Below are 14,910 nucleotides of genomic sequence, written 5' to 3' on the forward strand. Positions count from 1 at the left end.
ATTCCCAGCCAGGGCACATAGGAGAAGCACCCATCTGCTTCTCCACCCCTCTCCCTCTCCCTCCTCTCTGTCTCTCTCTTCCCCTCCCGCAGCCAAGGCTCCATTGGAGCAGAGTTGGCCTGGGCGCCGAGGATGGCTCTATGGCCTCTGCCTCAAGCGCTAGAATGGCTCTGGTTGCAACAGAGCAACGCCCCAGATGGGCAGAGCATCGCCCCCTGGTGGGCATGCCGGGTGGATCCCAGTCGGGCACATGCGTAAGACTGTCTGACTACCTCCCCGTTTCCAACTTCAGAGAAATACAACAACAACAAAAAAAGAAAGAAACAGGAACACAAAAATACATACTAATTTCCAAAAAAAGAAATCATAAAAATACTTTGAGATTTATAAAAGCTTTTTAAAATGTTTAATTTCTCTGGATACTATTACTAAAAATCTAAAAAAAATGATTTTTATAATTTACAAACCTGTTAAAAAGTAGTTTTTAGTATCTGTCTATACTTAATGACATGATAAGCACTATGAATATTTATAAATGTTTAAAGTCCACAAAAAATTAAACTGAAGTGATAAGTACACACATAAAACAATTAAAAAGATGCTATTACACTAGTATTAATAAATTAAGTAATAAAGGTGATCATTTGTTCTATATAAGAAATCAAAAGGCAGAATGATAAGTGGGGTCTTTGCAAGGCAATAAAGAGAAATTAAAGACAGTTTTTGTGGCCTGACCGGGCGGTGGTGCAGTGGATACAGCATCGCACTGGGATGTGGAAGGACCCAGGTTCAAGACCCCGAGGTCGCCAACTTGAGCGCGGGCTCATCTGGCTTGAGCAAAAGCCTACCAGCTTGGACCCAAGATCGCTGGCTTGAGCAAGGGGTTCCTCAGTCTGCTGAAGGCCCGCGGTCAAGGCACATATGAGAAAGCAATCAATGAACAACTAAGGTGTCGCAACAAAAAACTGATGATTGATGCTTCTCATCTCTCTTCCTTCCTGTCTATCTATCTCTCTCTCTGACTCTCTCTCCTTGTTAAAAAAAAAAAAAAAAAAAAGACAGTTTTTGTGGTTGGCAGGGCCCTGAGAATGTATGGAGACATAGACAGGAGAAGGAGGAGAGGCAGGAGAGACAGTGGGTAAGAGGCTGGTGAGCAGCAGGAGCAAAGGCCTGAGACAGTCACTGTGCAGCAAGTGACTGTGTTGGCTGGGAGAGGGAAAATGATAAGGAGTCTAGTCTGACAGGAGATGACACTTTACAGGGACAGGAGATGACACTTTACAGGAACAGAAGAACAGAAACTAACCCTGCAAAGGGTATGGGGCAACTTCACAAAAGCCTTAAAAACTGGTAGGAGGATAGACATTTCCCTCCTCTTTCCCATGGCAGGGTTGAACTGGAGCTATCTGGTCTTGTTCAGTTCAAAAATAGGAGCACAGGCATATCTATGACACAGAGTAACTAAAAGAGCAAGGAGGCCCTGGCTGGGTGGCCAGGGGATAAAGCATCAGCCTGGCATGTGAGAGGTTCCAGGTTTGATGCCATCAGGGCACAGACAACAAGTTGATGCTTCTCTCTCTCTCTTTCTCTCTCTCCCTTCCTCCGTCTCTTCCTATCTCTCCCTACTCCCCCCCAAAAGAGTAAGGAAACAATATAATCAAAAACCTGTAGTAAGAAGGAAGAAGATGAATCTAGAAAGCAGATTGAAGAGCAGACGCCGACAGCCTGAATGGAAAGGATAACCTGGCAGGGCTTGTTCAGGGGCTGGTGTCAGAAGTCAAGGTTTTAAGCTCACGGAAACAGTAGCACCACCGATAAAAAGGGGGGGGGCTGATTTGGGATGAACATCAGTGCACGTATTTTCACATTTATGATCATATATAGAATCTGAGGTAACAATTTTAAAACCCAGGTATAAATGTCCAGCAAGTCACTTGGAAATAACTGGACTATATAAAGCCTTAATGAGTGGAATAGGCCAGAGAAGCAAAGCTGGGAACACGGGTTTAAAGGCAACAACAGAAGCAAAGGGAAAATTTATCCACAGGACTGAATGTCTGAACAAAATAAAAAGGTAAAGGGTTCTTCAGAATGCCAGCCCAATATTGATCCAGGCATTTGGTAGTTTAAATTTTTTTTTCTGTAAGAATATAATCTGCGAGACAACACCAAGCCTAGACTCAACCAACTCTACAAACAAAACACCAAAAATGAGAAGAGAAAAAGTGCAATCCAAATGAAACCTTCAGGAGATGAACTGAGTGATATGGAAATAATCAAACTTCCAGACGCAGAGTTCAAAATAATGATTGTAAGGATGCTTAGGGATCTTAGAACAACAATGAATGGTCACTACGAACACCTAAATAAAGAAATAGCAAGTATAAAAATGAATCAGTCAGAGATGACAAATACAATATCAGAAATAAAGACCACAATGGAAGGAATTAAAAACAGGATAGATAGAGCAGAGGATCGAATCAGCGAGTTAGAGGACAACTGGAATGAACGCATGAAAGCAGAGAAGAAAAGAGAAAAGAGACTCAAAAAGTCAGAGGAAACTCTTAGAGAGCTCTGTGACAACATGAAGAGAAATAACATCTGCATCATAGGGGTTCCTGAAGAAGAAGAAAAGGAACAAGGAATAGAGATGTTGTTCAATCTTATCATAGCTGAAAATTTCCCTAAATTAATGCAAGAGAAACTCTCACAAGTCCAAGAAGCACAGAGGACTCCATTAAAGAGAAACCCAAAGAAACCTACACTAAGACACATCATAATTAAAATACCAAAGCTAAGCGATAAAGAGAAAATATTAAAAGCTGCAAGAGAAAAAAAAGTTATCACCTACAAAGGAGCCCCCATAAGGATGACATCCGACTTCTCAACAGAAACACTTGAGGCCAGAAGGGAATGGCAAGAAATATTCAAAGTAATGCAGAACAAGAACCTACAACCAAGACTACTTTATCCAGCAAGGCTATCATTTAAAATCGAAGGAGAAATAAAAAGTTTCCCAGACAAAAAACAACTCAAGGAATTCATTACAACCAAACCAATGCTGCAGGAAATGTTAAGGGGCCTGTTGTAAACAGATCAAAGTGGGAAAAGAATATAGCAAAAAAAGGAATACACCTTTAAAGAAGAAAATGGCAATAAACAACTACATATCAATAATAACCTTAAATGTAAATGGATTAAATGATCCAATCAAAAGACATAGGGTAGCTGCGTGGATAAAACAGGACCCATACATATGTTGTCTACAAGAGACACACCTTAGAACAAAAGACACACATAGATTGAAGGTAAAAGGATGGAAAAAAACATTTCATGCAAACGGAAATGAAAAAAAAGCAGGGGTACCAATACATATCAGACAAATTGGACTTTAAAACAAAGGATATAGTAAGAGATAAAGAAGGCCATTACATAATGATAAAGGGAGTAATCCAACAGGAAGATATAACTATTATAAATATCTATGCACCTAATATAGGAGCACCCAAATATATAAAACAGACTTTGATGGATTTAAAGGGCGAGAGTATTTTACAGCAATACTATAATAGTAGGGGATTTCAATACCCCACTAACATCACTAGATAGATCCTCAAGAAAGAAAATTAACAAAGAAACAGCAGACTTATTGAAAACACTAGATCAACTCGATTTAATAGATATCGTCAGAACCTTTCACCCTAAAGCAGCAGAATATACATTCTTTTCAAGTGCTCATGGTACATTCTCTAGGATAGACCACATGTTAGGGCACAAAAGTGCTCTCAACAAATTTAAGAAGACTGAAATCATATCAAGCACTTTCTCCGATCACAACGGCATGAAACTAGAAATGAATCACAGCAGAAAAGCTCAAAAATTCTCAAACACATGGAAACTAAATAGCAGGGTGTTAAATAATGAATGGATTAAGAATGAGATCAAAGAAGAAATAAAAAAATTCCTAGAAACGAATGACAATGAGCATACAACAACTCAAAATTTATGGGACACAGCGAAAGCAGAGCTGAGAGGGAAGTTCATAGCACTACAGGCACACTTTCAGAAGCTAGAAAAAGCTCAAATAAACTTAACCCTGCATCTAAGAGAATTAGAAAAAGAACAGCAAGTAAAGCCCAAATGTAGTAGAAGGAAGGAAATAATAAAGATCAGAGCAGAAATAAATGACATAGAGGCTAAAGAAACAATACAGAGGATCAATGAAACTAGGAGCTGGTTCTTTGAAAAGGTAAACAAGATTGATGAACCTTTAAGTAGACTCACCAAGAAAAAGAGAGAGAGGACTCAAATAAATAAAATTAGAAATGAGAGAGGAGAAATAACAACTGACACAACAGAAATACAAAATATTGTAAGAAAATACTATGAAGAACTGTATGCCAAAAAACTAGACAACCTAGATGAAATGGACAAATTCCTTGAAACATACAATCTTCCAAAAATCAATCTGGAAGAATCAGAAAACCTAAACAGACTGATTACAACAAATGAGATCAAAAGAGTTATCAAAAAACTCCCAACAAAGAAAAGTCCGCGGCCTGATGGCTTCACAACGGAATTCTACCAAATATTCAAAGAAGAACTAACTCCTATCCCTCTCAAACTATTCAAAAAATTCAAAAGGAAGGAAGACTTCCAAGCTCCTTTTATGAGGCGAGCATAATTCTGATTCCAAAACCAGGCAAAGACAACACAAAAAAAGAAAATTATAGGCCAATATCTCTGATGAATATATTGATAGATGCTAAAATCCTCAACAAAATATTAGCAAACCGGATCCAACAATATATGGAAAAAATCATACACCATGATCAAGTGGGATTTATTCTGGTGAGGCAAGGCTGGTACAATATTCGTAAATCAATCAATGTGATTCATCACATAAACAAAAAGAAGGAGAAAAATCATATGATAATTTCAATAGATGCAGAAAAAGCATTTGATAAAATCCAGCACCCATTCATGATCAAAACTCTCAGCAAAGTGGGAATACAGGGAACATACCTCAACATGATAAAAAGCCATCTATGAGAAACCCACAGCCAACATCATACTCAATGGGCAAAAATTAAAAGCAATACCCTTAAGATCAGAACAAGGCAGGGGTGCCCCCTTTCACCACTCTTATTTAACATGGTCTTGGAAGTCCTAGCTACAGCAATCAGACAAGAAGAAATAAAAGGCATTCAAGTTGGAAAAGAAGAAGTAAAACTATCATTATTTGCAGATGATATGATATTGTATATAGAAAACCCTAAAGTCTCAGTTAAAAAGCTACTGGACCTGATAAATGAATTCAGCAAAGTGGCAGGATATAAAATCAATACTTAGAAATCAGAGGCATTTTTATACACCAACAATGAACAGTCAGAAAGAGAAATTAAGGAAACAATCCCCTTCACAATTACAACCAAAAAAATAAAGTACCTAGGAGTAAACTTAACCAAGGAGACTAAAGACTTGTACTCGGAAAATTACAAAGCATTGATAAAAGAAATCAAGGAAGATACAAACAAGTGGAAGCAGATACCATGCTCATGGTTAGGAAGAATAAACATCATTAAAATGTCTATATTACCCAAAGCAATCTATAAATTCAATGCAATACCAATTAAAATACCAATGACATACTTCAAAGATATAGACCACATATTCCAAAAATTTATATGGAACCAAAAGAGAACATGAATAGCCTCAGCAATCTTAAAAAAGAAGAATAAAGTGGGAGGTATCACACTTCCTGATATCAAGTTATACTACAAGGCCATTGTACTCAAAACAGCCTGGTACTGGCATAAGAACAGGCATATAGATCACTGGAACAGAACAGAGAACCCAGAAATAAAGCCACAGTTCTATGGACAACTGATATTTGACAAAGGAGGTAAAGAAATACAATGGAGTAAATAAAGACAGCCTCTTTAACAAATAGTGTTGGGAAAATTGGACAGGTACCTGCAAAAAAATGAAACTAAAATGAAACTAGATCACCAGCTTATACCACTCACAAAAATAAACTCAAAATGGATAAAAGACTTAAATGTAGGCCGTGAAACCATAAGCATCTTAGAAGAAAACATAGGCAGTAAGCTCTCGGACATCTCTCGGAGCAATATATTTGCTGATTTATCTCCACAGGGAAGTGAAATAAAAGACAGGATAAACAAATGGGACTATATCAAACTAAAAAGCTTTTGCACAGCTAAAGACAACAAGAACAGAATAAAAAGACAAACTACACAATGGGAGAACATATTTGACAATACGTCTGATAAGGGGTTAATAACCAAAATTTATAAAGAACTTGTAAAACTCAACACCAGGAAGACAAACAATCCAATCCAAAAATGGGCAAAAGAGATGAATAGACACTTCTCCAAAGAGGACATACAGATAGCCAATAGGCATATGAAAAAATGCTCAACATCACTAATCATTAGAGAAATGCAAATTAAAACCACAATGAGATATCACCTCACACCAGTCAGAATGGCGCTTATCAACAAAACAACACAGAATAAGTGCTGGCGGGGATGTGGAGAAAAGGGAACCCTCCTGCACTGCTGGTGGGAATGCAGACTGGTGCAGCCACTGTGGAAAACAGTATGGAGATTCCTCAAAAAACTGAAAATCGAACTGTCTTTTGAGCCAGCTATCCCACTTTTAGGAATATACCCCAAGGACACCATAGAACGGCTCCAAAAGGAGAAATGCACCCCCATGTTTGTGGCAGCATTGTTCACAATAGTGAACATCTGGAAACAGCCCAAGTGTCCGTCAGAGGACGAGTGGATTAAAAAGCTTTGGTACATATATACTATGGAATACTACTCAGCCATAAGAAATGATGACATTGGATCATTTACAATAACATGGATGGACCTTGACAACATTATACAGAGTGAAATAAGTAAATCAGAAAAAAAACTAAGATGAATCCATACATAGAAGGGACATAAAAATGAGACTCAGAGACATGAACAAGAATGTGATGGCAACAGGGGTGGGGGGTGGGGGGGATGGGGTAAAGAAGGAGAGAGGGGTTGGGGGAGGGGAGGGGCACAAAGAAAACCAGATAGAAGATGAAAGAAGACAATTTAACTTTGGGGGAGGGGTATACAGCACAATCAAATGCCAAAATAATCTAGAGATATTTTCTCTCAACATATGTACCCTGATTTATCAAAAAAAATAAAAAATAAAAAAAAAGAATATAATCTGCAATCTACTGATGATAATGATCCTGACTGGTACAGAATTCAATCAAGGTGTTCAGTATGATTTATCAACTACCTATTTCCTGTCCGAATACTGATACCCACCATATTGTCATCAGTCCAGACATCAGATCGGGCTGCCTCTCCTTGGAATGAATCACTCCACTGTTCATCCTGTATGCTGGACTGACTGGAGGGGGCAGCCAAAGAGGGTTGGTCATTATTCTGAAGTGAGGAATGCTCTGAATCTGTGGATGAAGGTAAGTTAGGTGCTGGAATGGCATCTTCAAGAATCAAACATATCAAGTCCCCAGAAACAATCCCATATGAAGCCAAGGTCTCTTCATCTCCAGTGAGGGCATCCTTGTTGTTCAATGTAATTGCAAACCGGGTATCAGAACTGCCAAGAAAGACGGACAAGGATGGTAAGAGCTACCTATCACCATTATCCTCAACAATACATATGGAACATACAGTATATAAGATACATGGCATGATCCTAGATGAACTAAGTAATGAAAACAAAACAAAAATAAGGAACCCAAAGTTTTGGAAAAACTACCAAATTATTCATTCTTATCACCTAATGCCTAGGTTATAGACTTCTAATGGCTAAAATTCTAGCCTGGGGAATAGGATACAATAATTCTCTATCATTAATCCATGTGTTCATTAATTCTAAGACACATACTTTTTTATATTTTGACATATTTGAAATAGAGATGTTTCTTAAAAATCGATGACATCACAGCTTAATTGACAGCATTTTTTTTCCTTTGGTGTTACATAAAACAATGTGCCTTAAGAGTGACAACAACTGAGATTCAATGAAATATAGTTTTCTTAAAATATAAGTTACATCACATTATTCCTCTGCTGAAATTCCTCCAATGGCTTCTATTTTAACTTGGAATAGCATCCTTAACATGGCCTCTAAGCCAGCACTTGACACAACCTGCCTCTCCTACCTCATTCACCTTGTGCCGTCCCTCCTCTCACTGACTTCTCTAGTCACGAGCTTTCTATTCATCCTCAAGATAGATCAACTTCATTGCAGCCTTTGTGCCTCTGCATTTGCTCTTTCAGCTCTTCAACTGACTATTTCCCATCATTCAGGTCTCAAATCAAATGTCACCATCATTCTATTCCAGTCTCATGTTTTACTTTTATTGTAACATCACTATTTGAAAATATATTTATTTGTTCTCTCTTCCCAAACCACCATATTAGAATTTAAGTTTCACGAGTTCAGGTATCTTGTCTATCTAGTTCAAAACTATCTGCAGCTCTTAGCAGAAATATTTGTGGAGTAAGTGCAATCGGCATTAGTTGGGAAGATTTAAGATGAGACTGAAGTTGAGCTACCCATTCAATGTTCTTACAGAACAGTTAGCTTATGTTGGTGCCCAAATACTAGACCCACATCCTAAATAAATATTCTTAATCACAAAAAGTAAGATAAGGGTATGTCAATTACTGAATACAAATTCATCCTCCTATGATAAGTACAAGTTCCCTTCTTATTGATGGCCAGTTATGATGTCCTTTACTGGTAAGACTGCAGAAATTCAAAAGCTCACAGGTAAACAAGCCAAGAACTCTAATTATCCTGAAGCAGTGAACTCCCCCACCCTTTCTGCATCACAGATTCTCTGACCTGGAAAGAATAACCATCATTTCACCAAGTAGTAGTGAGGAATAACTGACAAACAATTGTGGAACATTTTATAAGATATTTACATAAAGCAGCTCTGACTTCATTAATTTCTTAAAAAGACAAAGGATGAAGCCCTTAGAAAAATCATGCTGTTTATTCTTTCTCACAGTGCTGCATTTTCGAAAGTGCTTAAATAATTGCTTTTCTTCCACATGTAAATACATTTTTTTCTTACCAATTAGAATGTCTTTGGTTGAGAAATTAAAAACTACTACTGCTTATTAGAAAATGAGTAGCTATGTTTCTATTTTCAAATTTTTTGATAAATGTTAAAATCTGCCCATTGCCCAAAAAACCACCACCTCAACTTTGGCAGAAAAAAGAAAAGCACCTCAAGTGAATGATGTGTGTATGGATCATTTGTCACAAGAAAAGGTGTTTTTTTTAATACAATGTTCATTCAAACATCTATTTGTAGAAAATGTAGAACTGCCTGCTTAATAAAAATGTCAAGTTTCCCTCCCCTACAGAAAAAGGGAAGATCTATTTCTAAAGTAATATATGGTTTTCCAGGACAGGCTTTAAAAAATAATTGTTTTCTGAAATTGTGGGGGTGGGGGATTAAAAGGGGGAAGCTTTTAAGCTGATCAGGAAACCCCATCCTAGAAACGTCAGTCTTTTAAAAATACATTCTATAGCAACCCCAGATCCATTTGCTTAGCAAAGACACTTTAAAAATAATGTCAATAGGAACATTTGTTTTTTTCCGAAGTTAGAGGCCAGGAGGCAGTCAGACAGACTCCTGCATGCACCCTGACCAGGATCAACCGAGCATGGGGCAATGCTCTGCCCATCTGGGGCGTTGCTCTGCTGCTACCGGAGTCCTCCTAGCACCTGAGGCGGAGGCCATGGAGCCACCTCAGTGCCTGGGCCAACCTTGCTCCAATTGGAGCCTTGGCTGTGGGAGGGAAAGAAAGAGATAGAGAGAAAGGAGAGGGAGAAGAGTGGAGAAGCAGAGATGCGCGTTTCTCCTGGGTGCCCTGGCCGGGGATAGATTCCAGGACTTCCACACACAAGCCGACGCTCTACCGCTGAACCAACCAGCCTGGGCCAGTATGAACATATTTTAAAACTGTCTATTTATTATAGAATGAACATACATTCAGAAGAATGTAATTTACTTTCACAAGTTGAAGCTTCCAGTTAACCAGCCTCCACTGTAAAAACAAACTTCAAAAAGAAACTAACTTGGGCTCCTAGGGTAAAAAAGGAGTCACATTGGGTTTCACATTCTTTCAGGACTGACCCCCCCTAAGTAAAAAATAATAATACAATATATACACATAGCTGAAAATATCTTAAAAAGGAAAGTTAATTTTGAAATCTGTGGTGAGGTAATGAAGTCAGCATGCAAAACACTTAGGTTTAACACCAAGAAATAACAGGTATGTCACATGATTAAAGGTTATTATGTCAACACCTCATTTTTTGTTTTTATCTTAATTTGGGGGTAAAAAATCAGGCTTCCTTTTATACTGAAAAAATGGAATGGTAAGAAGCTCATAACATGGCCTCATTTTATTCAATTCCCTAAAAGTCTGTAAAAGTCTTACAAAAAAAAGAGCCACTTAATTAGCAGAAAGGTTTTCTTTTGAAGAATTCACCCAAAAAGCCCCAGTGAACATCTTTTCTTTTTCCTCCTTAGCACAAATTCCTTACTTGCTAGCTTAGTGCCTGAAGAGGACTACCCTTACTTTTGTCCCTCGACTCCCAGATTCCTGCCCCAAAAGATACCCCCCTTGACTTCTCAACGTCACTGCCCCAGCAGCAAGCTCTCCACAGTCAGCCTAAGGCCAACGTTTACGGTGGTTTCCGGTGGGGGAAAAGGCAACATCTCGCCCAGAAAAACAGAATGACCTGAAACACCCCGACACGCTGTTCTTGGTAAAACCCCGAAGCCGGACATCAGAGCGCTCAGCGCGGCGCGTCAACCCTCAGTGAAGCCTGCGGAGTCCAGCAGCCTCGGACGGTGCACGTTACAGGTGGCCTCGGGCCGGGCCCGATCCCTAACTCCTTCTAGTCCTTTCCAAACTTTTTCACGGAAACACCCCGGCAGCGGGAGAGGCTGGAGAGGTTTCACCCAAACCGAACCTGTCATTTCCAACTTTCCATCATCAAGGGCGGGAGACTCGCGCGTGCTAGCCGTGTTCTGGTTTCGTTAACTGGGAAAACGGAAGCGGTGGCTCACCCTGGCGGGGTACGGAGTCCCCGAGACGCCGGGCCATGTTCTCCGCCAGCCGGGATGCAGCCCCCGCGCACCGCCAGCCTGCGCGCGACGCCCGCTCACCGCCCGCCTCACGTGACGGCCGGGCCCGCGCCACCTGCCACGCCTCCCGGCGCCCCGGGCCGCCCGGTCGCCTCTCCTCGGCCGCGTACCTGTACCCCCAGGTGGGCAGCAGGGCCTGGCTCAGGTGCACACGCAGCTGCCCCAGCGTTGGCTCCTCCTCTGGCATCTCCAGCGGCCAGGTGTGCTTCTGAAACCGCACCCGCAGCTTCATGGCGGCGGCAGGGCCCAGGGGCCTGGACCCGAAGGCGGCGACGGTGACGACGGCGCGTCCGGACAGCTTCTGCCTCCAGCAGCGGCGACCCCGGAGCGGCGATTACCGGAACTGAGGGTGCTGGTGAGGTGTGACGCCGCCGGCGGCTCTCTGGGACCGGGGCGCTCGACCCCTCTTTGGAGGGCGCCCTCTGGAGCTCACCCCGCGAGCGCAGACTGGCCGCTGGGGACTTGCGATCGGTGACTCGGCGCTCCACGGCGCCACCTGGGAGCACGAGGAGCACACCGCGCAGGCGCAGAGACTGCCGCGGTGCCTGGGTGTCCTAACTGCTCCGCAACGGTGGCAGTTCCCGCTCCTTCCCGGTGTTTCTGGAGAACGTTAACCGTGAAGCGGATACACCCACAGCGCACCTCGCCGCCCCACAAGGCCCAGGCGTGCGAGGCTGTCACCCGTTTCCTCCCATTCCAGCAACATGTACCTGTAGTCAGTGATCTATGTCGGAGAGTGTATTATTGATAGAATTCTTTTTGCTGCATGACAGTCACCCCAAAGCTGAACACCTTGAAGCAACAAACGTGTATTGCCCCACAAGCTCTACAATTCAGGAGTTGGGGCCTGGCTTGGCTGGGTGGTTCTGTCTTGGCCTCTCATGAGATTAAAGCCAAAGTCTAGACCAGTGGTTCTCAAAACTTTTTTTTTTTTTTTTTTTGTATTTTTCTGAAGCTGGAAACGGGGAGAGACAGTCAGACAGACTCCCGCACAGGCCCGACCGGGATCCACCCAGCACGCCCACCAGGGGCGACCCTCCGCCCACCAGGGGGCGATGCTCTGCCGCGACCAGAGCCACTCTAGCGCCTGGGGCAGAGGCCAAGGAGCCATCCTCAGCACCTGGGCCATCTTTGCTCCAGTGGAGCCTCGGCTGCCGGAGGGGAAGAGAGAGACAGAGAGGAAGGAGAGGGGGAGGGGTGGAGAAGCAGATGGGCGCTTCTCCTGTGTGCCCTGGCCGGGAATCAACCCGGGACTTCTGCACGCCAGGCGGACGCTCTACCACTGAGCCAACCCGCCAGGGCCTCAAAACTTTTTGAAGTTGGAGCGCATTTAAAATCCTACAAATAATAAATAAATAAATAAAATAAAATCCTACAAATAATTGTAGGTGCACTATATATAAGTTTATGAGAAATATGTTTTAATAATTAAGTCAAATATTAAAGAAAAAATATAAAGTCCAAGTGTGCTTTTATGGTAATGAAACGAAAAAATACAAGATTAAATTTATTCTGACATTAAAAACATTTTTATGTTACATTTTTTGAGTTATGCTTTTTAGAATTTGTAAAAAGTTAAAAATAAAAAATGACAAAATTATCTTTTTATATATATATAGATAGATACATTCTTAATAAGAGTAAATTCAGCAGGTCCCGGCACGAATGTGTTTTTTCATTCTTGTGTTTATGAGAAACATGAGCCTTATGTGTCCTTCCTAGTGATTTCTTCAATGTTTGGGCATATATTTGAAAGGCAAACTCTCATTTCTTGTCAATACATTGAAGAATTCCTCTCTTTTTACTCTTAATTGTGTTCAGTGCAGAAAACCCCCACCATACATAGCATCTTAACTTTACACCAAACAAAAGATAGAAGAAATTTGCCTCCAGTCTTTCTGGGGAACATGGGGGGTAGTGTAAACAATCCAGCATCACAGTTTAACAGCCTTTTGCAACCTAATCAGGCAAGTGAGATGGGGGGTTGGGTAGACTGTCAGTTTACAGCCAATTCCCCACACCTCTGTCCCCCAAAAATCTCCAAAAACCCTGTTGGTTTTTTGATCCCCAATAGGCACATATCTCTTGGAATACCATAGAGTGCACCTGGAAATCTAGGGCACACCAGTGTGCCCTGGTGCACACTTTGAGAACCACTGGTCTAGACCAAGGTTTTAGTCATTTGAAGTATGGACTCTGGCCTGGAATCCTGCTGCCAACAAGGCTCATTCACATGAGGTGTCAGGAGGCATCAGTTTTTCAGTGCATTGACCCCACATAAGGCCACTCGAGTGTCCCCATGACATGGCATCTGGCTTCCCTCAGAGCAAGAAATCCCAGAGAGACCAAAGCAGAAGCCACCGTGGCTTTTATGATCTAGCCTCAGAAGTCACCAACACTTTCGTCGTGTTCCTCCATTGATTGCAAACCAGCACATCACTGTGGGAGGATCAACCCAAATACATGACTACCAATCAGGGATCCTTGAGAGCCATCTGAGATGCTACCATAGAGGTTCTGACAATAATCATGATGATAACTTAGATGAAAGAGAGAGTATCCAAGTGTCATCCTTGTATGATAGCCATTGTCCAAATCATAAGAGTTGAGTCGAGTTTCTCCCCATAGGTGGCAGTACTTGTCCACATCCTGACCTTCATTAAGGAAACCTGTATGGATCACCTCCTTTGTGCCAGATATCCTAGTGCTAAGGACTCACAGATTGAAAAGACATGTTCCTATCCATGCAGAGTTTACAGTTGAGTGAAGCAACTCTTGCAGTAAAGCATAAAAAGTGTCTTGTTTATGAAAGAGATAAGAAAAAGCCCTGAGGATTTGGGGATGTAGAGGAGGGTTACTGTGATAGCAGGGTTCTTTAGTAGCAAGCAATATGGGATAGAAGTAGGGTGGCAGGACCAGTGTGGCTTGGTATGGGGATAAAGGACGGTGGGTACAACCCCTGGTCAAAAATAGCCTTGGGCTAAGCAAAGGATTTGGGACACGTCCTAGAATGCATGGGAAGTCATTGGAGAGTTTTCAGCAGGGCTGTCTTTATCTACTAGAGTTCTTAGTTCTGAGCAACAGAAACTGACTCTAGGTGACTAAGCAGAAGAAGAGCATATTAAAATGATTCTGAGGAGGACTGGAGAAGTGGCTTCAGGCTAAGCTTCCAGGAATGAAGCTCAGAACCATGCTGAAGAACTGGCCTGATGAGAAACCTACCATGACTGGGATTGCTGCCGCCACCCCACCCCATACTGGAGGAAACTGCTGTCACCACTGGGGAATGGCTGCCACCTCCAAATGCCACACTTTTGTAGCCTCCTGCACCAACAAAATGCCAACCTTCCAAAAGAGCCTGTTTCCTCACCTTCCTCACCTAACTTCTAAATCAAAGGTTCATAGGGATGTGTCTGACCGAGGAAGACCAAAACCCATGCCTGAGTCCTGGCTGTAAAAGAGACTGGAATGTGGAGTCCAAACTCCCTTCCTGGGGAGGCAGAACTCAAAATATTGGATTTCCCCAAATATAGAGAAGCTGTTTAAAAGATGATAGGAAGCCATGAGTCTGACAAGTGTACACTACAAGGGGCATGGGTCAGATATGAAATGTGAACCTATCACAGATAATATATGTATTAATGGGGGGATATATTAGGTCAAGGTTTCTCAGCCTCAGCACTACTCAC

General features: G+C 41.7%; 1 protein-coding gene across 2 annotated transcripts in view; it reads right to left on the reverse strand.

Moving 5' to 3' along the window:
• Window positions 1–12,700, reverse strand: part of FBXO7 (F-box protein 7) — a 29,117-nt gene extending 16,417 nt beyond the window's left edge. The window contains exons 1-2 of one of the 2 annotated variants that reach the window (XM_066259942.1): window positions 11,332–12,700; window positions 7,344–7,638 (exon numbers count right to left, since the gene is read on the reverse strand). In XM_066259942.1, coding sequence (XP_066116039.1) covers window positions 7,344–7,638; window positions 11,332–11,453 — 417 coding nt within the window. In that variant the 5' untranslated portion in view covers window positions 11,454–12,700. The other variant, XM_066259951.1, reaches the window with a different exon arrangement.
• Between the last annotated feature and the right edge of the window lie 2,210 nt (window positions 12,701–14,910).

This window comes from Saccopteryx bilineata, chromosome 1, assembly GCF_036850765.1.
Source record: "Saccopteryx bilineata isolate mSacBil1 chromosome 1, mSacBil1_pri_phased_curated, whole genome shotgun sequence".
NCBI lineage: Eukaryota > Metazoa > Chordata > Mammalia > Chiroptera > Emballonuridae > Saccopteryx > Saccopteryx bilineata.